Consider the following 23,163-nt stretch of genomic DNA (forward strand, 5'->3'; position numbering starts at 1 on the left):
AGAATTGTAATTTCCTAGACATTTTCCTTTCTTTACATTGTCAATGTTAAATACATATATACAGTAAATGTTTAAATTTTTTAAATGCTTATTACAGTAAAGGATACATTGTCAAGAATAATAGGATAAATGTCTTTGAGGTGAGAGTGTAGAGTACAGTACTTTTATGGAGATTAATGGTGATTTGTCTTTTGTTATAATAATTTTTTATTTAGGCATTCACCATATTTTTGACCAGTAAATGTTGATCAAATGTTTTATGGCAATTTCTGTTGAATACAAACATTACAGTGTATTCTTATCCACCTTATTCCCTGGGTCTGGCATTGGGCACCATCTGGATCTTCCTGGCAGTCAAAATGACCACAAAAGGTAAACATGTTTAATTGAGTCAGAATATCAAGGCAGCTGTGACAGTGCAACTAACGACTCTCAAGAAAGAGGCCTTGTAGAACTGCTTCAGAAAGTGATAAGAAAAAAAGAAAATGACAAGGAAGATGGGATAAGTATAGCAAGGGAGAGGGAGTATTTTGGCAGGGATTGACAGTTACTAGCTTTTTGCTGAGATACATTTATTTATTCTCTGTCTCTGTCTGTCTGTCTCTGTGTTTCTTTCTCTCTGTCTCTCTCTTTCTGTGCTGGGCAAGCACTCTAACACTGATCTACATTCTTTTTTATCTTATCTTTTCATTTTTAAAAAGCAAAACAGAAAAAGAATAGAAATTCAGGATTTCAAAAAAATAACAATCAACACTAGTTAATATATTACATATTATGTCTTACAAGTAGTTGTTCAAGTTACAAAATCTAAGTATAAAAAATGAATGGGCCATCAAACAATGATAGCATCAACTATTCTTTTTGATAAACTAACAGAATTATCATATTGTCTCCTGCTGTAAAAGATAAATAAATAATAATAATAATAATAAACTGAAGGTAATAAGATCCAAAATGTAAAATAGACATTTTAATAATGAAAGGGGAAAAAAATGCTCAAAAGGAAACAACAACTTGTACGTGTAAACTGTGTGTATGTTTAAGTGTGCAAGATTGATCCACATTCTTATTTTGAGACCTGGTCTCCCTCAGTGATCCAAGCTGGCCTTACACTTGTGATCTCCTGCCTCAGCCTCCCAGGTAGCTAGGATTACAGATGTGTGCTGTCATGGTTGGCCTAAAAGAAAATTCACTCACAAAAGTAGTTCAGTGATGCCCTACATGCTCATTACTGAGATTCTATAATCAGATTTTGTCATGATATGCTTTTTTATTTTTCCTTTGCTGAAGTATTTCATAATAAATTCTGGAATTTTATTCTTTCATACTTTGGATATCTAAAAATAGTATTTTCTTTCATAATCACATATCTTACTCACATTCAACAAAATAGCAATATCTCCTTGGCATAGTCTAGTACACAGCATAATTACATTTCTCCAGAAGTTTCAAAATTGTTTTTGGCAATGTGTTAAAATGCGAATCCAAATAAAATTCATATATTTGGTTGTTACGTCTCCTAAAACTCTTTAAAGTAGAGAAATTCCATCCCATTTTTTTCTCGCCCATTGTGGTGTCACAGAAACCAAAGCATTTTTCGTGTAGAATCTTCTATATTATTTTTCTTCTTCTTCTTCCTTTCCCCTAAGACAGGGATTCTGTGTGCAGTTCAAACTGGCCTTGAACTCACCAAATTCCAGGGTGGCCTTGAACTCCATGCAATCTTCCTGCCTCACCCTCCTGAGTGCTGGGATTACTACCCAGCAGAATCCTCTACATTCAGTGTGTGTCTTTTTGTTTGCTATTGGCTTCATTTAACTGGTTCTCTGTTCCTTATATTTACTGTAGTGAAAATTTGCTAAAAGCTCAAATGGATCTAGATACTTCTTTCTTGCAAGAATGCTTCATAGGTGATTTTGATTGCTTCACACATCCAGAGGTATGGGTGTCTCACCTTAGTCATTCTACGTGTTGTAGACTAGATGGTGTTTCCCCAGAATTGCTAAATGAATTCCCCAAGATGTCTATATTTGAATATAGGACCTTTAAGGAGGTAATTAAGATTAAATGAGGTCATAAGGTGGGGCTGTGATCCAGTGGGAGCAGTGACCTTACAGGAACAGGAAGAGACACCAGAGCTCACCCTGTGCCATGCATGTGTCTCACAGAGAAAAGGCATGCAAGCACACACTGAGAGAGTGGCTGTCCACCAGCCAGGCAGCTGGAGATGTCCTCCATATTCTTGCTTACTTTCTCACCCTAAACCTGTATATTAGGGTTTTCTTCTTTTTTCTGATAAGCATTATGTCTGCCTTCTGCATTTAATAAAATCAAATATGTTTATTCAATTATTCTATTGTGGCTTTATTTTTCTGACCTACTCATTTAAGTTTTTATTACTTCTTCTGTCTTGCTTTTGGGAAACTTACTTTGTTTAGTTTCTAAATTCTACTTGTTTAATTATGAGTGGCTGGGACCGAGGATATAGCTCAATGATACAGTACCTGCCTGACAAGTGTAAGGTCCTAAGGTTGATTCCCAGTATCAAATAAATAATGATAATAAGGAAATGCATTTGTTTGTTTCGTCATCTTAAATTTTATTTTGAAAGTAGTAAATACAACAGAACAAGACAGAATAAAGTCAACTAAGATCGTACAGTGAAATTGGTATAGAACTTTACAGCAGGTTACCGGGATAACAGTAATAGGTATCATAATATATTTTGTTATCTTTACAATAGTTGTTCTTTCAATCATGTATATCAAAATAAAATGAAATACAGAACATTATAGAACTTATCAAAACAATATTGAATAGAGCAGTACCATTAATCAGAATAGAGCAAAACAGTAATAAAAATCTTTGCCTTCAAAAAGATGGTAGAAGGAAATCCCCCTTATTTGCATATGGTCAACCTCCCAGGAGATGCTCAGATTTCTGGTTCTCATTTGCTAATGGGGATGGGGACAGGAGAAGGGGAGTAGGGGCAGTGGAATGTTTGACTCTAGGCCATGCACCAGTAGGTTCACTATTGCTTAGCAGGGAAGCAGGCTGGTTGCTTGGTTTCCCAGCTTCGTAAGTTCCAATGTGGTGTGGATCTCAGAAGACACTGGTGGTTCTCCCCCTGGAGGGGCCGTAATCTGCCACACTGCTGCTGCTTACCAGGGAGGCGAGTTCTTGCTTGGTTTCCCAGCATCCTAAGTTCCAACATGGTGCGGATCTCAGGAGCCACTGGTGGTTCTCCCCCTGAAAGGGCCAGGAAATGCATTTTCCTTTAAATACACCTTTGGTTGCATCTCTGTATTACTGACTGCCTTTATCTTGAGGTATTGTTTATATTTCTCTTAATGATCTATATAAGGTTTCTTCATATATTTGTATTCTTTTGATGTATTGCTGATGTTTTTCTTAATCATCATTAGTCTTTCCTCCACTTATGGAGTTGTTTCATTTCAAAAGATTGATACATTTATTTTATTCAGATCTGTGTAGTTATTTTTCTTTAAGTCTTTTGGGTTTTTTGGTTTTTAACTGATGTTCCCCTATTCTGTTTTGCTGGATAGTATCAGGTTCGAAAGTTTAGGCATCAGCTGTGAAGATAATGAGATTCATTATGACGCCCATTCTTGTTGACTTTTAGCTACTTTTGAAGACCTACAATGTCTCCAATGTTTTGGTTTTGTCGGTTTTATTCTTTACTGTTTTGTTCAATTGTATTATAACTAATGATATAGGCAATTCTATTAGAGATAGCGGGAGACATTATGGTAACCATTGTTTATCACCTGTATTATGTTTTTACATTATCTATTATGTCCACCCTTTTGACTTGACCGATTCTGTTCTGTTATGTCACATTTGGTTTTACTCTCTTCCAAAAAAGTAATAAGAACCGTGGGAGCAATGAAACCCAAAATGTGTAATAGTCATGGTACAAAAGAAAGGAAAGAAAGTACTCTAAACTATATAACTGCATGTATATTTAAGTGTATAAGATAGAAAATGATATCACAGAGTTTTATTGGATCAATGAACAGAACTGTTTGCAGTATCATTGATGGAATGTCCACTTTACAAGCTTTAATTTTGTGACTTGAACAGTTATTTCTAAGATGACAATATGTAATCCATTAACTAGTGATTTCCTACTGTTCATTTTTTTTCTGTAAATCTGTATAACTTGTACCCTTTCCCTGCTTTTTTTTTTTTCTTTTCTCCTTAAATAAAATTAAAAAAAAAAAAAAAAGTCTTTTGGGTTTTTAATTTCTCCTTCTGAAACTTTGAGAAGCCTTCCTACTTTCCCACTCCTCCCTGGGCCTTGATTATGAAAATATTTGTCAGTATTTTTCTACCCCCTTTAAATTTATTTTTATGTCTTTTAGAATTATTTTATTGAAAAGGATAAATTTGAAATCTATTCTTTACATTTTTTCTGTTTATTATTCAACCTAAAAGCAATAATTGAGCATGTTTCTTTGACATGAAATTGAATCTGTATAATTTGCTAGATTTCACATTTAATTGAATGCGTTTCTGAAGTCTTTGCCTTCTTTCCATGTCTATCTCTCTGTGGTAACATGTCTAGTACACTAATTAATGTAGTTTTGACTTTCCATTGTTAGGGTAGAAAATGTCTCTCCTTCGCTGGTTTTCAGGACTTTGGATAGTACATTGTCCAAAGCTTCATCTTTAGTCGCGGTCTCTGCTGTCTCCGTTCCATCCCTTGTGCCCTTTGCACTGTGCCTGGGACAGCATCCCTGCATCTCTGTCCCAGTAGATTTTTATAGTGTTCCCTGAGCTTCTTGAGACCTCTCTTCATGATCCAATTTGATGTTTCACAGTGCTGCTTTTTAGCTAGAAGTGGTTTGTAAATTCTTTTCTGGGTATTTCACAACTGGAAGGAGTCTAAAAGGCCAATGAAGTTCTGAAATATCTGACTTGACCAGTGAGGCCTGCCTGGTCTAGTTTCAGCTCGTGTCCCAGCTCCGCTACGTGTGCTACTGAACCCAAATTGGATTTCCTAACCGTGCCATGTTCCATTTCATGGTTAAGCTTTTTGTACCTGCACTCCTCGCTACTTTCTCCCCCGCCGCTTATAGAGGTTTCTGCCTAGTCATAAAATAATCATAATGACTACATTTAATAAGTCTTTATCTGCTTGGTAAAAAGCAATGGCTTTTAAATATATTATGTTGTTAAATTCTCACTTTCTATAAAATAGGTAATTTTTAAAATATTTTCGAGAGCAATTTTTATCTTTTTTATCAGATCAACCTCTGAAGCTACACAGTCTTGGGAATCAGACCTCCAGGTGAAAAAAGTAATAATTTTTTTTAAGATGAGAAAGTTGTTTAGAGAGTTTTCAGTCACTTATAGAAGAACACATAGCTAGTATAACCCTGCTCTAACCCCACCTCCCCTAACCCAGGGACTCCCATAGAAAGCACTCTACTTCTATCTACTTACGATGTCTGTTCCCTGTGATAATCTATGAGAGGCACAGACAGATGTATCTCAATCACCCTTCCTCACTAGCACCTGCCAAAATGCCCACCAAGCATTTATGGACTATATGATTCATATTTATGCTTCTCATAATTTTATGTTGAATGCTGAATATTGTGAATAGGAGAGTAGAGTCTGAGATTTAATTGTATTTGTGCCTAGCTATGCTGGTGGTGCACACCTGTAATTCCAGTCTTCTGGACGGCTGAAGCAACAGATCACAAGTTCAAGCCCAACCTGGGCAATCTAGTGAGATCCTGTCTCAAAACTTTTTTAAAAAAAAAAAAAAATGTTTTTTTTTTAGAGGCCTGGGGCCGTAGCTCAGTGTAAAAGGCCCTGGGCTCAGCCCTTAGTGTGTACTGGAAAGGGTGAGGAATTACGCCTCCACTGTTGAGCCATTAATGTGGAGCTAGCTGAATTTGGAGTTTGTGTCTGAAGTACACTGCCAGCTTCAGGTTCTCTCAGCAGTTGTAACTTTATGGGGTGTCAGAGGGCTTTTTCAGTGTTCCTTTGTTAATTACCCTGTTCTTTCAGCCGTCCTTCTTGTGGAGTTGGAAGAGGGAAACCCTAGTCAGCCTCAATCTTGTGGAGTTCATGTGTGTCCCTAAGTCTTGGAGGTGGGACTATCTTGGCCTTCCCACCCTTTTCTCACTGGTAGCAGGCCTCTGCCTGGCGTTGATATAGATTCCTGATTCCAACCTGATTTCCTGTCTCAAATTCCAGTGTTAGAATTTTCTTTTCACTTCTATCCTTCCACTAGCAGGAAAAGATCTTCGCCCATATATATCCTGGATGTAAGAGAGTTCCTCACCTCTCTTTCAGAGCAGAATGGTTTATATTTCTCTTGCTCCCTAGCAGCAATGGAAATTTCTGCGTGCCTTTGGTAACAGTGCTTGCTGCCTAGCAGATTAAGGCTTTTGGATATCATGGGGAAGGGTCTGACAAACAGTGAGTCTCAGCATCTTTCCTTAGCAGCAGCCAACCACTTCCTGTGAGCCTGATGCATGGGGCACCTCAGTCTTTTGCTGCTGGTGGAGAACTGGAGAAGCACCCCGTCATCTGGACCCCAGCTTTGCAGCCTGACCAAGCCACCACACTTAACCTTTCCTAACTCATGGAATATTTAGCATCTCTTCCTCCTGCACGCAGCCCAGGGTGGACATGCTTGTTTTTCTTATCTTGGAGAGAGGCATGGCTGTCTCTGGAATTCATTTTATATGGTTGCCTTACAGATTCATTCTTTGATGAGCTTACAAAAACTTCACATTTTCCAAATTGGCGTTTTTCCTATTGTTAAGAGTAAGTGGCATTCTTTGCCCTTTCCACATCCTAAGTAAAAGCCCAAGTGTAGGTCCCTGATAATGGTTTCCTACATTGGTCCCAGAAAGTCCATTTGTTTTATATTTGAAGGGACTGAGGCCCACGAAAGTGGTTTACTTATTCCATAGCAAGATTTGGACTAGAGCCCAACCTACAGCTACCCTCTGCTAACTAGCAGCTGTGTTATTTTCCCTTTTTATTGCACAGGTATAACTCCCTATGTATGGACATTTTACTGCCTTTTCTAACATTGCTGACTTTCTTTCCACGAAAGAATGAAAACTGAATCAGATGTTACAGGTCTCTGAAGGCAGTGAAGAAGTCCATGACACATAGGATTAGAGATGATTTCGCCTCATATAACAACTCTAGCAAAGATAATTAACATGTGTAGAGAATAGAAGAATGAATAGGTTATTTGGTTTACAGTGGTTATTTGGTAATTTAACCTTGTATATTTTTACTCAGTGATTAGAAGTTTCTTTTTTCTCTTCTAAAATCTAACAATGACTCTATTCAAGGTAGTGGGATAATCAGAAGTAAATTCCAAATTTTATTAATATTTGAGGTCACATTTTCCTACATTAATTACATTTTTGTTACTCTAATAAAATTTGCTTTCTAAATTCAGTATGTTTACATTTATGGAAGCTGAGACTTGAGAATAAGAAAGAATTTTTTCAAATCATATAAGCACTTGTTTTTGCAAAACACTATAATTCAAGCTAAATGACTTATCAGAAATCACACAACTAGTTTGTTTGTGTGTTTGGAAAGTGTTTTGGTACCTGGAATTGAACTCAGGACCTTGCAATTGCCAGGTAGGCACTTACGCCACTGAGCTATATCCCCAGCCTCATATAACTAGTTTTTGGCAGAGCTGAGACAGATTAGGACTTTGGGGCCTTAAGTCCCAAGATGCACTTGGTAGGAGTTCAAAGACATTAACATACATATACACACCCCTTCCTAGAGTATTATTTTAGTTAGATTTTGCTTTATAGAGGACATGGGAGAATATTTCTTTTTATAATAAAATACCAATACATTTTAAGATAATGATAAACAGTAATATTTAAGGTTTTAAATCGAAAAACACAAAAAATTCCGGGCTCTGGTATATGCTTACTCTTTGGCAGACAGAAGGGCCTAGGGAAAGGCTGCTCTGTCCCACTCCTGTCTGCCCTGTGCCAGTGGCTTGCTGAAATAATCTGCTTGTTAGGGGCTGCAAGTGTAGTCGGTTTCAGTCAGAACCTTTGTGTGTGTGTGTGTGTGTGTGTGTGTGTGTGTGTGTGTGTGTGTGAGTTTTCTGGCCAGGTTCCAGATATGAAAAGGATGTAAAGTTAACCCTTGTCCCCTAGTGGCCACCATTGGCTTACCTCATGTCACCAGGGGCTAAGCAGCATTGTGTTGTAAATGGCCATTTCCCATGGTTCTAGTTGAGGCCTGTAGACCACATCAAACCAGTGAAGAAGAACACATGGTTTCAAGTTCCTGCACAAGAATGGTGGGGCCATAATTCTGCCCTCTTCTCCACCTCCCAACACATAAGGTTACCTATTGTTTCATTTGGTCACAGGACTTGGTCATTGGCTGTGATTTTGTGTGTAACATAAAGCCAGTTCTTTCTGTAAGAAGCTGGATATTTTGGGACAAGTCCAGTTCTAGCTAGAAATACCACAATCACAAAGCTTTTCAGTGTGCGCGCCAACGAATTAACAGCATAAAGATAACAAGAGTCTATCACTGAAGAGTTGCCTTTGAAGGCGCAGGGCACTCTAAAAAGGAGCCTGCCCTGCTTCTTTCCTCCCGCTCCCTGCCTTTGGCAAAGTCTCATTAATTTTGTTGAAGGTTTTATTTTTTTGCTGAAGATGCAGGAAATTTAGACAACTCTCTTGGAATTCCCCCAAAACTAATACAAACAAGACACATATGCTCCTCTTAAGGAAACTAAATTATTTGAAACTATTTAACTGCATAAATTCCCTCTTAAAAGGAAAAGGAAGTCTATAGAATGAAAGGCAACTGAGTGATGTTAACTAGGTAAAATATTCTTACAACTGCCAATTTGTCTGTTTGATATCAAATTACTACTCAGCAAAGAATTTGTTGGGCTATCATTTCCAACATGTAAATCAGAAATATCTGAACATGATCTTCTCCAGGTCATTGTTTTTACATCTAAATTGTCCACAAAAAAGTGAATATACCTCCCTTCTTTTTTCTTGGTCTAGACCGGCCCATTCTTGTGATAGAAGCTATATGCACTACAAAGGAAAAAATCGGAAATACAGAAGATGTGTATTTTGTTGCCTCTCCACATTTTGTTGCTTTGTCAATGATCCATGAGATTGTATCTTTGCCAAAACCATTTTAACATAGTACAGAAAAGACATGGTTAATTTTTAAGTATATCATTTTTATACAAGTTTATTTTATTCTATAACTATATAAGCTAGTTTTATATAATACTCCCTAAAGGATCAATTTTATAAATTAATAAAGTTAATTTTGACTCTAATTTAAAATTAAAGTTAATGATTTTTGAGTTCTTTGTATTTGTGGTACTTGCATTAGTTTAGTAGCTTTAGAAAAAAACATTTATCTTTTTTTCAGTAATGTGTAAAGTTAAATAATTTTTCCCTTTTAAAGTATTTTAACATTTGTTTTTTAAAGCACACCGTATTGTACACTGTTTCAATGCCTTTACAAACACTAGCTCATTTAAGCTTCAAAAAGAAAAGATCAGATACGGGGTTGTAGGAGTAGCTCAGTGGTAAAGCTCATGCTTACATGTGAAAGGCCCTGGAGTTTAACCATTAAAAAAAGAAAGAAAGAAGAAAAATAAAATCCAGTAGTGTAAAATACCATTTGAGATTAGTACCCAAGTAATGATTGCATTATATAATCCTTTAGGTCTGTTTAAATACTGGCACTTGGCTGGTTTTGTAGTTTTAAAGAAATTAATCAATTTCATACTAATTTTTCTTTTTACAAGTGATGATTATTGCCCAGCAATGCTTTTTAAAAATGAAACATACTGCATTTCATTAATTTATTACCATGTATGGTAGATACCTGCACCAAAATCCAGTCATAGTAGCAACCTAAAAATTCAGATAACTTGCAAATTACATTTATTGAGATATTTTTCCTTGGAAATTGGGATTAGTTGAAAGGTTGATATATTGCTTTCGTACATCAGGTTCTCCTGGCTCATAGTGTATACCTCTGGCCCATTTATACCACTGATCCACTTGGTGTCTTAAAGCTGCAGTTGATCTTCCACCAGGAATAGAGTGACCCAGGATGGTTTCTAGGAAGCTTACAGTAATAAAATTCTGGATCTTTCTCAAAGGATAATTAAAATGAAGGCTACCAAAAAGAATTATTGTCACTGCGTGCTAACATTGCAAAGATTATATGTTCTGTGTATAAGTTGACCACTTGTTGAAAGATATTGGAGGGAAGGGATTCTACCATTCATAAGGGTGGCATCTAGTGTAATTTCTGAATGTGCTTCATGGTTTTATAATTCTCTGATTAAATTCTAAACTTTCTCAATATTAAGCGAAAGCATTACTGAGTTGATTAAAATGACATACATAGTACTTCTTGATACAATTTTTTAGAACATAATAAAAACCAGTATAGATACCTAACTAAAAGAAAACCTCATTTCTCAAGAAGTAGTTCCTTTGAGAGCATTTATGGAAGTGTCTGTAATTGGCACATCCAATTATATGATATATGTCAGTTACTTCCATGTTGCTGCAACAAAATCCCTGAGACCCTCAAATTAAAGAAAGGAAGGTTTACTTTGCCTCACAGTTTGTAGAAGTTTCAGTAGACAGTCAGCTGACTCTAAGGCAGGCCAGCATGCAGAGGAGAAACAGTCCATAGCGAGACAGCAGGAAACATCAAGCCTCCCCTTCCCTTCTATCCCATCAAGGCTATAAGCCTTTTGGGTTTTGCTACCCACAGCTTTACCACCCCATTATTCTAACCCAGAATTTGATAAAACAGTTAGTGAACTAATCCTGTGCCATACACTCTTAGTACCAGTATCACACAGCCTGGATCTACACCCCTCCACAAAGCCCCACCTATGACCACAGGAGACTCTGTGGAACGTCCAGATATAAGCCATAACATGGTGCAAAGTAATTGGGCTGTTTGGGTTATGTAGATGCACATCCAACAGAATTAACAGCATCGTCTCATTGTTAAACATTTAAACTTTCTCTCCTGAGTATAACCAGCAAGAAATCAAAACTTATCCCATCGAAAAGGTGGTTATGCTGAGGTTTGGAGAGTTTTTATCTTGAAATTTGAATAGTCTAAATTATTGACAGTGTTACATATTTAGATATTGACCAAATACTATAATCAGCTAATTCTAAATTGTATATAATTTCTCATTTTTTGCTTCTTTCATTGTTTTTTATCATGACATATGGTGAAATTTAATGTTACATATGTTTTCTAGATCTGTATGATTATATTTTGTCAATTTGAGTAATGCTAGAAACTATATTTGTACTGTTTATATCTCTGCAGCTGAGTATAATCTATAAAAGATAGAATTAGAATTTATCAGAGAAATAATCTAGAAGTTAGAAAAATACTAGTAGCTACTTTAAATATGAGTTATAATTCTTAAAGAGCTTTTAGTCAGATTGATGCAAAGTAAAAACTAATACAGATCATGTTTATTGATTTAAGCTTTCTATCTTATGCTTTCCAGACTTAGAATAAAATAAATGACCAGTATTTTAGCTTGGGTTTAAATGAGCCAGTCATATTTGAGAGTTGGCTAGTTACCTTGTTTCAGAAAATTATTTGAACATTGGTAATAAACTGAGTAGGTTTGAAAGCAGAGATTATAAGCTATCAACAAATTTAATATATAAGGATTTAACATAAATAGATGTATGAAATACTGACATAAAATTGTACAGAAAGCTAGTATTTTGGCTTTTTTTTAGGCATTCTACTATTTCATTGAGTTGTTCTTAAATGACCTTAGAGAATATTCTGAAACTCAGAAGTGTCCTCCTCCTCTAGTAATTAAACACTGTCTTGATTACTTTCTCATTGCTGGGACAAAATACCTTATATTTACAGATTAAAGAAGGAAAGATTGACTTTAGCTCACAATAGAAGTTTCAGTCCATAGTTGGCTGGTTCCAAGGCAGAGGGACAGGGCAGAGTAGAGAGTTCATCACATGGCAAATAGCTGCACAGCTCATTTCATTTTTATTCCATCCAGGCTGCAAATCTATTGGTTGCTGCCATTCGCACCCAGGGTGGGTCTTCCTCCTATAGTAAACCCACCATCCCCTCCCTCCCACAACTATGCTAAACCAATCAGTAAACTAATCCAGTATCACATGCATAATCCAAAAACTGCCGTCTATGACACATGAGGCTTTGAGGGGACATCTGGATATAAGCCATAACAAACACTGAGATTTTAAAAAAAATTTTTTTAATAAAACTACCTGCAATCATTCTGTCAGCTCTAAATTTGAAGTGTGATCTTATCCTTTTTACTCTAAAAACATAATAGTAGTAGTTGAACCCATAACAAGAAAAGGTACACCCAAAAATGGGATCAGTATTTCTTAATGGACCAGAAACAGAATAAGCAAGGAACAGAGACTGCCACTGAGCCTGCTGAACCTCTGATCAGAAAGGAAGACATGGCTGGGAGCTCAGCTACTAACAGGGGTGACATCCCCAGGTGAGAGGCAGCACACTTGTACCCAAGTGCCCGCTAGAAATTGGGAGATGGGTTAGATCTTTCATTGAAATGCTTTTTTCACTGAAGCACTTGAAATGCTTGCTGATTGCTTGCTTTGTGTTTTGGTGTTTGACAGTCATTTTATGTTCAGATTCCCAAAAGCAAACAATTGAAATAATGGCAAAACCATAGACTATAAATACGAAGGTTGGGATGACAACACGAAGAACTAAAGTCATTTTCTGAGTTAAGTACTTATCTGGAAAATACTAAGCCCCTACCACTACGACTTTAAATTGTGAAAGTCAAATGCAAATAGACTTGAGAATGCAAATAAGGATATGTCAAGTGACGTGCTAAGTTCCAAATTTTCCTCTTGATTAGCAAATCTATAGTTTATGGGATTTCTAATTGTCTTCATACTGAGTTCAAATCATTTCTTAGCTCAAATTCTTTAGCAACTGATAAACCTAACTTTAAAGACTCTTTACAGAAATAATATTGAAGAATAGTCCTGTGTGATTTTTCCAATGATGTGGGAAAGTCATTACCCTTATTTTGGTTCCTTCTGTAACAGGGAGAAAAACACTGACTCTGTGTTGGGATTTCCTTCCTTTTTAAGGCACAGGATCTCAATGTTATTGAAGAAGTGATCCGAATGATGTTAGAAATTATCAATTCCTGTCTGACAAATTCTCTTCACCACAACCCGAACTTGGTGTACGCACTGCTTTACAAACGGGATCTCTTTGAACAGTTTCGAACTCATCCTTCATTTGAGGACATAATGCAAAATATTGATCTGGTAAGTATAAATGTAAGTACTTACTATGATTCTTTATTAAGTACTAAAAATCAGAAAAAGTTTAACAAACTTTCATAGGAACATGTATAACAGTAAGAGTCCCTTTCAACATTATATTTAAGATCCACTTTGTTGTAACAATTGTTGCATTCTACAATAGACACACAGGCTTAATAGAATTGAGATCGTACTTTCTTTTACACAGTTCTATATTTCTATTTAACATTTACATCATCAACATTTTTCCGTAGTATCATTAATTCTTCAGAAGTCTTATTGTTTGATATCTGTCAAGCCTATATTAGAGATCTAAATATATTTAACCATTATCCCATTGTTATTCATTTTAATTATTTCTAGTGTTTTATATAGTTTCATAATTAATGAAAGTTTATAAATTTTATTTTACATGTTTAAATAATATTTTGGTATAGCTAGACTCTTAATGGTTCTTACCAGCAAAGGATCTCTGTTTTCAAGATTCAGCCCAGTCTGCCAAATTGCTTTCCAAGAACAATTTTGCATCTGTATGTAATTGTGTATTTCCACAGTAACCTATGGGATGCCTTGTCTCACCATGCTTTTGCAACTTTGAGCATTAAAGTTATTTTCATAGTTGTCTTTTATAGTAAAAATGGCATTTCATTATTATTTTAATTTCTATAATTACTAGTGTAGTTGAAAAAATTTTACAGCTCTGTGAACTTTTGCTTCCTGACCTTTCCAAAAAGATTCTCACTAAATTTTCAGTTGCTATAATAGTATTTTACAAATCAATTTGACTCCATGAACATTTTTTGAATAGATAATATGATTCACAGTGTTCAGAGACCAGAATAAACTGAACAGCCTACATCCTGTTCTGTGTTATCCACATTTAAGAAAATATTTCATAATTAAATTTGCCACACAGGCGTAAATATGAGTTGAATAAAAAGCACGTATACATACCTTTGTCAAGGGTGTCTGCTCAATGGTAAAAGTTCTGAGTGATATGTATCATACCAAAGTGTTTACTATTAAGTACTACCGTTTTCCACTCTAACCCATGATGTAGGAAAATTACTATTGTTTTATATTCTAATTTTTATAGTTTTGCCAATTTTGTAATGGCTTTCAATTTTAATTGTGATTCCTTGATTATGAATGAGGATGAGTGTATTTCATACATTTATTGGTGGTATGAATTATGGATTTCCTCTTTTATGAAATGCCTATTTAAGTTTGTCAGTGTTTCTATTGAGTTATTTATCTGTTTCTTATTAATGCTACTCTTTATTATTGTTATCCTGTACATTCTAGGTCTTTCTTGGAATGTAAAACAAATATCCAGACACTAATCCTGCTACAGATTTTCTGAAAAAACTCTAAAATTCTCAAAATGATAAAGCAGATCCATTAACTATCTGCTCCTTGAGAACCTGCTTCCTGAAAACCCACTTGTACCCTGAATCTCTTACCGAACTGCGATGGCTTCCTGGGGATACTCTTGCTTTGGTTGAACCCAGCTCCTGTGTCTTCCTCTCTATTGGTCTATTGCTCCTTACTGATGTAACACACACAATACTAGCTTTCTGAGAAAAAGCAGGACACAAGTTTTTAAAATTAATGCACAATAATGATACATTTATAGGTTTTAGTGTTACATTTCATTGTATATAATGCATAATGATCAAATTTAAGTAATGTGCATATTTATCACTTTAAACATGTATCATTTCTTTTTTGTTGTTGTCTTTTTAAACGGTCTTACTATTTAGTTCAAGCTGACCTCATGGCAATTCTTCTGTCTCAGCTTCTCAAGTGCTGGGATTATAGGTATGCACCACTCTACCTGGCAATCATTTCTTCATGCTGAAAACAGTCAAAGTTTTCTAGATTTTTTTTTTCAGTGCTTGGGATCGAATTCAAGGCTTTGCACAACTAGGCAAGCACTGTACCACTGAAGTACACCCCCTAGGATATTTTGAAATATAGATTTTTTAAATATTTTAATTTTTGTCAAAAATGTCTTTCTTCCTTACATATAAGACCGATTATCTCTGAGAAGGTTTTCTAATCTCTTGAAATTTCATGATTTGCTGAATCTTGGTTAATTTTATTGAACGTTTGGAAGATCCTTACGTGTAGAGATTTATACTTAGTACAAATACTATTTCTTGCTTGCTACTTCCTTTTTATAAAGCTCCTATTAATCCTTTGAAGATTTCTGATGTCAGTATTATTAAATCTTATTTCTTGAACTGATCCCTGTCCTCAGGTATAAGAATTGGCTTGGGGACTATAAACCTCTTTCAGTATTTTAAAAAGAGACTGTACAAGGTTGGGGTTAGAGAGAGGGAGAGAGAGACCTCTACACAAAAACCTCTTTTTTGCTTTTTTGGTAGCAGCAATTCATGTGTGTATGCATAGTTTCTGATCAGATTTCAGATATTTAAAATATTTCTCCATTCTCCTAAGTTTACCAAAGTAAGTAAATCTTTTGTTCATCCCAGTAGAGTTTTATGTGGTTATTAGGTACTGAATTAAATCAACTTCAGACTCCACCTGGCCTATCATTCAATATAAATACATAGTATATATCTACTGCTGAACAGTCTGGAATCTTAAAAATTACCTGTGAATTTAATTAGAGCTGATTACACTATTGCAAACCTGATCAGTGATCTGCTTGATATCATTATTATTTAATGATTATTGATAAACAAACATTAAAACTCTTTGCTGTCAGGTGAATTCATGTTCATGTGTTCACTGGCTTTACTATATATGCAAGGGTGTAGCTATAGCAGTTTTTTTGCTACGCACACTTTCATCATTTTCCTAAACTTGTGTCAATCAGCATAATGTAAGTATCATTAACAACAGTAGACATTTGGGTACAGTTGGCATCAGTGCAATCAAGTTGATGTAGAAGCACCATTTCCTACCAGTATGTTTATTTCTTCAAGACTTGACATTTTTAGGTAGGTTTTTAAGTTCTCATCATTATAGACAGGTATTCCAATATACATTTTTAATATTAGGATGTATAAGAATATCCTCAAGCTACTTCTCAAATTTTTCTTGTCTGGCTCAATGTTCTTGTTAACTGTGGGTTTAATTGTTCTAAGTTCTCCTCTTAAAATTAAGAATTATGAGTTGGGGAGGTCTCTCAGTAGTATAGTACTTGCTTGTCTAGCATGCATGAGACCTTGGTTGCAATCCCAGTACCTTCTCCCCCTCCCCACAAATTGAGAAGTATTAATGTTAATAAGACCATGAAACAAATTACTGCCCAAAGGAATCCAACGTAAGTTACTTCTTCTTTAGTAAGTCAGATGATCTTTGATGACCGGGTAGATTGTGGTTTTTAGTTCAAGAATTAATAAATGCTTTGGTAAGATTCTTGAGAATGCAAAAGCACCAGGTATTGGGGAGGGTCATCCCTCCTCTGATCCTAGGTCTCAAACTCTCCAGAACTTAGGCAGAGCCTTTATCCTTCCTTCATGTTCTTTTTTTTTTTTTTTTAATTTTGGAGGGAGTAAAACAAAACAATAAAATGAAACAAAACAAAACAGTGAGAACAATATTGCCCATAGTTGTAAAATGCATATTTTATCTTCTAAACATATGCTCATACTACTGGCTTTAGGCCTGCAAAGTCAAACAGTAAAAGCATTGTTTGTTTTGGATGGGAGGTACCAGGAGTCCAACTCACAACTTTGCACTTGCCAGGCAGGCACTATGCTGCTGAACTGTATCTGCAGCCCTCTAAGTTGTTTCTGTTCCTCAGTTGCTATCGTCCAGCCTATGTTCCTCTGACTCTGCCAGTTGCCACGAGTGGGAGAAGGGACTCTTCTTGTTTCCCAGCCTGCACACTGGCTGGCTCAGAAGGGGGGCGGGTTGACTTCTTCATTCTCCTCCTGGCTCACAGGGCTGTCACTGGCTCTATCCCTTCTTCTTCGCAGTTCATGCCTAATAACAGTCTTAAGGATTATAATATTGTTATGGTTGGTGTCTAGATGTCCCCCCAAAGCCTCATGTAGTCATAGAGCTTTTTCAGAGGTCGCTGAATCCAGAGTGTGTGATACTAGGATTAAGGGTTCGTGATTAGTAAATCAGTACACTGATTGCTTTGGCATGGTTCTGGCTAGGATTGAAATTGTGAGTGCTACCCCCACCTAAGGTGGACAGCCTGCATTCAACATAAGGTACAGAAGAGTGTTGGCTCCTGCCTTGTTGCTTTACCACTTTCTGGCCACCGTGAGTGTTCTCTTCTGCCATGCCACCCTATGGTGGGGTCCGGGTGATTATGGACTGACACCTTTACAAACTAGCAGCTAAATCAATCTTTCTACCTTGATCCTTGGGCATTGAATATTTTGTCTCAGCAAAGTAAATAAATGTCAAGCAGAAATTCTTTTTCTCTGTGAAGGCAACTTTTAGAATATCTATATACTTATTTCTAAAAATACTACTTAATGCTGCTTAAGGATTTGACCTCATTCATTTCTGCTTGCTGCTAGTACTATTTTTGGAAGTAAAACACTGAGTCTGTGATTCACTTTACTATTATACAGATTTAATGTAATCCTGATTTAAATACCATTAACATTCCTCACAGATCTAGAGAAAATATTCCTAAAATTCAGTTGGAAACAGAAGAGACCTAAAATAGCAAAGGCAATCCTGGAAAACAAAGACAAGGCAGGAGACATCACTGTCCCTGACTTCAAATTATACTACAAAGCTACTGTGATAAAATCAATATGGTACTGGTAAAAAAAAAAAAAAAAAAAAAAAAAAAACAGACCTGAGGATCAGTGAAACAGATTAGAAGAAGCACACACAACTACAAAGATACACAGCCACCTTATCTTTGATAAAGGGGCCAAACAGACAAAGGGGCCAAACATGTTCACTGGAAGCAAGATAGCCTCTTTAATAAATGGTGCTGGAAACATTGGCTTTCTATATGCCAAACTAGACCCATATCTATCACCATGCACTAAACTAAAGTCAAAATGGATTAAAGATCTAAGTAGTAAAACAGAAACACTAAATCTACTGAAAAACAAGGTAAGTAAAATCTTAAAGGCATAGGGGATAGGCAAAGAATTCAAGAACAAAATGCAAATGCATGGGAAGTACATCTCATCTTAATAAAAAAAATTTTTGCACTTCAAAAGAAATCACGAACAATGAAAAGAAAACCTGCAAAATGGGAGAAAATTTAAACAACTGTCCCTAGAACATATGAAGAATTGAAAAACATCAGGCCTCCCAAATTCAAAGACCCAATCCGAAAATGGGCATCTGAGATGAACAAGCACTTCTGAGATAAAGAAATACAAAAGGCAAATAAATACATGTGGAAATGTTCAACATCACTGATCATTTGAGAAATGCAAGTAAAAACAACATTTAGATTTCATCTGACTCAGAAAGAATGACTGCCATCAAGAAATCAATTGATAACAAATGTTGGGGGACTATGGGGAAAAAGAAATACTTCTCCACTGTTGGTGAGGGTCTAGACTGGTACAACCACTGTGGAAATCAGTGTGGAGATTACTCGAAAAACTAGAATTTGAGATTGCATTCCATCCAAGTATTCTCCTTCTGAGTCTTCCCAGAAGAATTGAAAACACCATGCCGCAGCAATATATATGCACTAATGTTTATAACAGCCAATTGTAATAGCTAAGTCTTGGAAACAACCGAAATGCCTATCAACCGTGGAATGGAAAAAATGGAGTATTTTTATACAGAGAGTATTACTCAGCTATAAACAAGGATAAATGAGGCATTTATAGGTAAATTAATGCAACTTGAGACTGTACTCATGTGAAATCAGACTCACATGTGTAAATATTACATTGTCTTCCTTGTGTAAAAATAAAAGAGTAATAAGATCCAAAATATACAGTAGATATTGTGAAAATGAAAGGGAAAGAAAGTGCTCAAAAGAACAACCAGGATAGGGGAAAGGAGAAAAGGAAGAAGGGAAAAGATTGTATGTATATAGGTATATGTATATATGTGTGTGTGTAGGATGTGTATGTACAAAATAGGTAGCTATACTACTACTCTATAACCTCATCAAAATGAATAGTTTATCCTTTCATTGTTTGATCATTTTTATGCCTACATCTTACAAACTATTTCAGAGATAGCAATATGTAATATATTAAGTACTGTTAATTTCGTACAATTTTTTTTAATTCTGGAGTTTTTATCCTTTTGTTTTTAAAATAAAAAATTCATGATACTCATGAGCAAAAGTTTAATAAAATCATTACACAGTGGCATATACCTGTAACCCCAGTTACTTCAGAGTCTGAGGTGGGAGAATTGTGAGTTTGAGGCCAGTTGGGGCAACAGGGTATAACCCTATCTCAAAAACAGGAAGGAACCTTGGATTAAGTAGTGTCTCACCCAGCTCCCCGGAAAGCTAATGAGGGTGGGGTGTCATCAGTATCATCCGGCAACCTTGCTATGGTAAAATGCTAATTTGATAATATGTATTAGGGCAGCGAAGTCTGGACTGGGAAGAACTGTAAATACCTGGTAAGAATTAATAGCTTTGGGCTTCTCTGAGTGAGAGAGGTGTTACAAACAGGCATGTCCTTGACAAGGACCCAAAAGCTGGAACTGCCACAGGTTATTGGTTTTTAGGAAAAACTCACATCCAGCTCACCTTCTGAGGAAATTAACTCATTCCCAAGTCTGACCTAAGAAGAGGTGTGCCCATTTCCAACATAGAGTTTACCCCAGTCTCTAGGTCAGGGCCCTCGCCTACTGACCTCCTGCTCAAGGATATGACAAAGGAATAAAATACAGCCTAGATAGATAGATAGATAGATAGATAGACAGACAGACAAACAGATATTTTTTCAGTTACAAGGGAACTGAGTTGATCAAAGCCCATCGAAAGACTAAGCCCATGAGACACTTTGCAGGATGTGCTGGTGAGATGCAGGAAGTTATGGGGGTGAACTGCTGGTGCGGGTAAAGTTCAAGTATTCGAAGAACAAAACATTTTTGGGAAAGCACACAGGAACAGATCATGGTTAACTAGTAACCTGATTATCTGCTAACTGAGACTGCTGACCTAGAAGGAAATTGGGCAAAATCCTCAGCTGTAGTGTTTCACTTGCTTTGAGGTGCCAGGACTTCACAGACCACTTGCTGCTTTTTGGGTCCTGGCCTTTGACCTGGTGATTTATTTCATCCCATCCATGCCATCCACAAGCCACAGCACAAGTCCCTTTAGCCTAAGACACGCTCCTGATTCATTTTATTTTTATGTCAGTTTGTTAATATCAACCATTGCCTGCTCTGCACCACGTCAAGCTGGTCCTTAGTATTTAAGATTCTACACATGATGTCCAATGTTCCACCAAATACTGCAAGACATTAAAGAGCAAGAAAAAATAATTTTGTCAAGAGACAACAGAACTACACTGTGTGACGACTGGAACTGTCCCTTAGGGACTTTAAATATGATAAATATAGTTAATAGATCTGGCACAAGGTATGGCCCATGGGTCAAATCCAGCACATGAGTTGACTTTGAACAACTTGTGAACCAAGAAATGTCTTTTGTATTCATGAAGGTTTGAAACAAAAGAACAGAGACTATTTTATGACCTGCATGCCTTAATATATGCCCTGCCTCGTCCTTTAAAGAAAAAGTTTGCCAACTCCTAACCTACTAGCTTAGATGACAACATGGATAAATATACACAGTTCCAGAGAGAGAGATGAAAGCTGTATTTAAAAAGTTGGAATACTATTATAAAAACATGACATGGCAGACAACAAATCACAGTGACTTGCGCTTTTGTAGGCTTGGGTATAGCTCACGGGGGTGGGGGGAATGAATGAATTTGAAGCTAAATAAATAAAAATTATGAAAACAAATCAGAAACAAAGTATGAGAAATGAAAACAAAACACCCAAGAGCTATAGGACAGCATCAAATGATCCAATATAAATATAATTGGAGTCCTAGAGAAAAGCAAAATATAGAATAACTGAGAATTTTCAGAATACTGAAAGACTTCAAACTACACATCCAAGAATCTCAAAGAACACCAGCCAGGATGTCCATGTTTAGAAAATACACATTATATATAAATAGCTGAAAACCAAAGAAGGAAGAGAAAATGCAGTCTTAAATACAGCCCAAGAAAAGAGAGATGTTATATATCCAATGTTTATATAATAACACAACAAAAAGAATAACAGGAGTCTTCTTGTCAGATTCTATGCAGATCAGATAATGGGGTTCTTTCTGTGTGTGTGTGTGTGTGTGTGTGTGTGTGTGTGTGTGTGTGTTCCCAAGTCATTTGTTTTATTTATTTTATGCCATATATTCATGTGTGCGTGTGACAGGTTTCACTCTGTTGCACAGGCTGGGCTCAAACTTGTGGTCCTCGTGCTTCAGCCTCTCAGATTGCTGGGATTCCACACATTCAACACTACACCCAGCTAAAAATCATTTCCTTTAGTAAATCTATGATGTAATGATCATTCACCAGTCTCATGACATGGTTAAGTGTGATTTTTTGATTAATTGAAGAGTACAACTGATTAATCAGAACATGGCATTGAATTTTCACATGGGATTTTCATGGTTCAAAGCTAATAGTATAATACCGTATAGTACTTGGATTTCACCAGATGCCTGTAAATATGGTAAGTGGAGGAGGCTGTAAAACAAGCACTGTGGGAAAGTGCTTTCCTTTAAAAGGTTGCCTTCAACATATTAACAAAGTATTCGTTCACATTTTAGCTTAATGTTCTACTCTAATTTTTTCTATTATTGGCTGTATCTTGAACATATAATTTCAGAGGAAAAAAGGTTTTCTGCTGTAACAGTTTTAATGAGTACACAATGATTAAAATGTAATCTGTGAAATCATCATCACTAAAATTAGTAGTGCATACAGAATTCTAAATTGCCAGAAAGACATACAAGATCTTACTGAATTTTTTTAGACTCTTTGCTGATATTTCAATCTGATTCCATCTGAAAATTTAGGCTAAACAAGCTATGCATGTCATCTCAAATATTTTCTATTTAAAAAACTAATCCTATGCTCCATCTTCTATGTAAGCATTGCTGAGGACATGACAAAGTCAGAAGAAATACCTGAGTTTCAATCTGATACTTCACCTGTGTGACTGTTTTACCCTCTTGTCTTTCTGATCCCATTTGCGCATCTGTAGGACAGAGATTTTATAAGCCTCATAAATTTGCTGTGAGAATGAAATAAATGAATATGAAGAGCACATAGTCCATACTAAATATTTAGTAGAGGTTCCTTTTCTTCCTTCTTAATGTATAAATTGTACTTCCCTTCTGGAAGGTGGTAATTTTTCATCATTTTGTAGAGTAGTGTCACTTTGAATGTAACATTAGCGTATCAGCCTTAAAACACACAAATAAAATTTATTTTGCAAAAACAATTTTCTTAGAACTCAAACCTCATGCCTGCTCTATAGCTCTCCTGATGGGGTAGGAATTTCTTGTGACTCAGAAGCAAGCCAGTGTAGGCAGAGGGTGAGCAGAGTGAACTGTCATCCCATCGCTTTGTTCTGTGGGGGTGTGACACGTGAGAGGCCTCTGTTTGGCTGCCTTGTAATACCTTTGCGTATGTGAACACTGTGTGCTCCACTGAGCTTTATCGCAGTCAGCAGTCTCCTAGGCACGGACCATAGAGGTTGCAGGAGGAGCATGAGAAGAATATATTGCAGCTTTATTTGTTCATTTAAAAACAGATACTGCTTTACT

The 23,163-nt window shown here is 36.2% G+C and overlaps 1 protein-coding gene across 4 annotated transcripts in view; it reads left to right on the top strand.

Moving 5' to 3' along the window:
* The window catches only part of Dym (dymeclin), a 415,428-nt gene that overhangs the window by 326,095 nt on the left and 66,170 nt on the right, over positions 1-23,163 (top strand). For all 4 annotated transcript variants that reach the window (XM_063231704.1, XM_023566826.2, XM_003474053.5 and 1 more), the window contains one exon: positions 13,197-13,379. In XM_063231704.1, the coding sequence (XP_063087774.1) occupies positions 13,197-13,379 (183 nt within the window). The remainder of the gene's footprint in view (positions 1-13,196; positions 13,380-23,163) is intronic.

This window comes from Cavia porcellus, unplaced genomic scaffold (genome assembly GCF_034190915.1).
Source record: "Cavia porcellus strain 051 isolate PalLab524CR breed Dunkin Hartley unplaced genomic scaffold, mCavPor4.1 scaffold_20, whole genome shotgun sequence".
NCBI classification, from domain to species: Eukaryota; Metazoa; Chordata; class Mammalia; order Rodentia; family Caviidae; genus Cavia; species Cavia porcellus.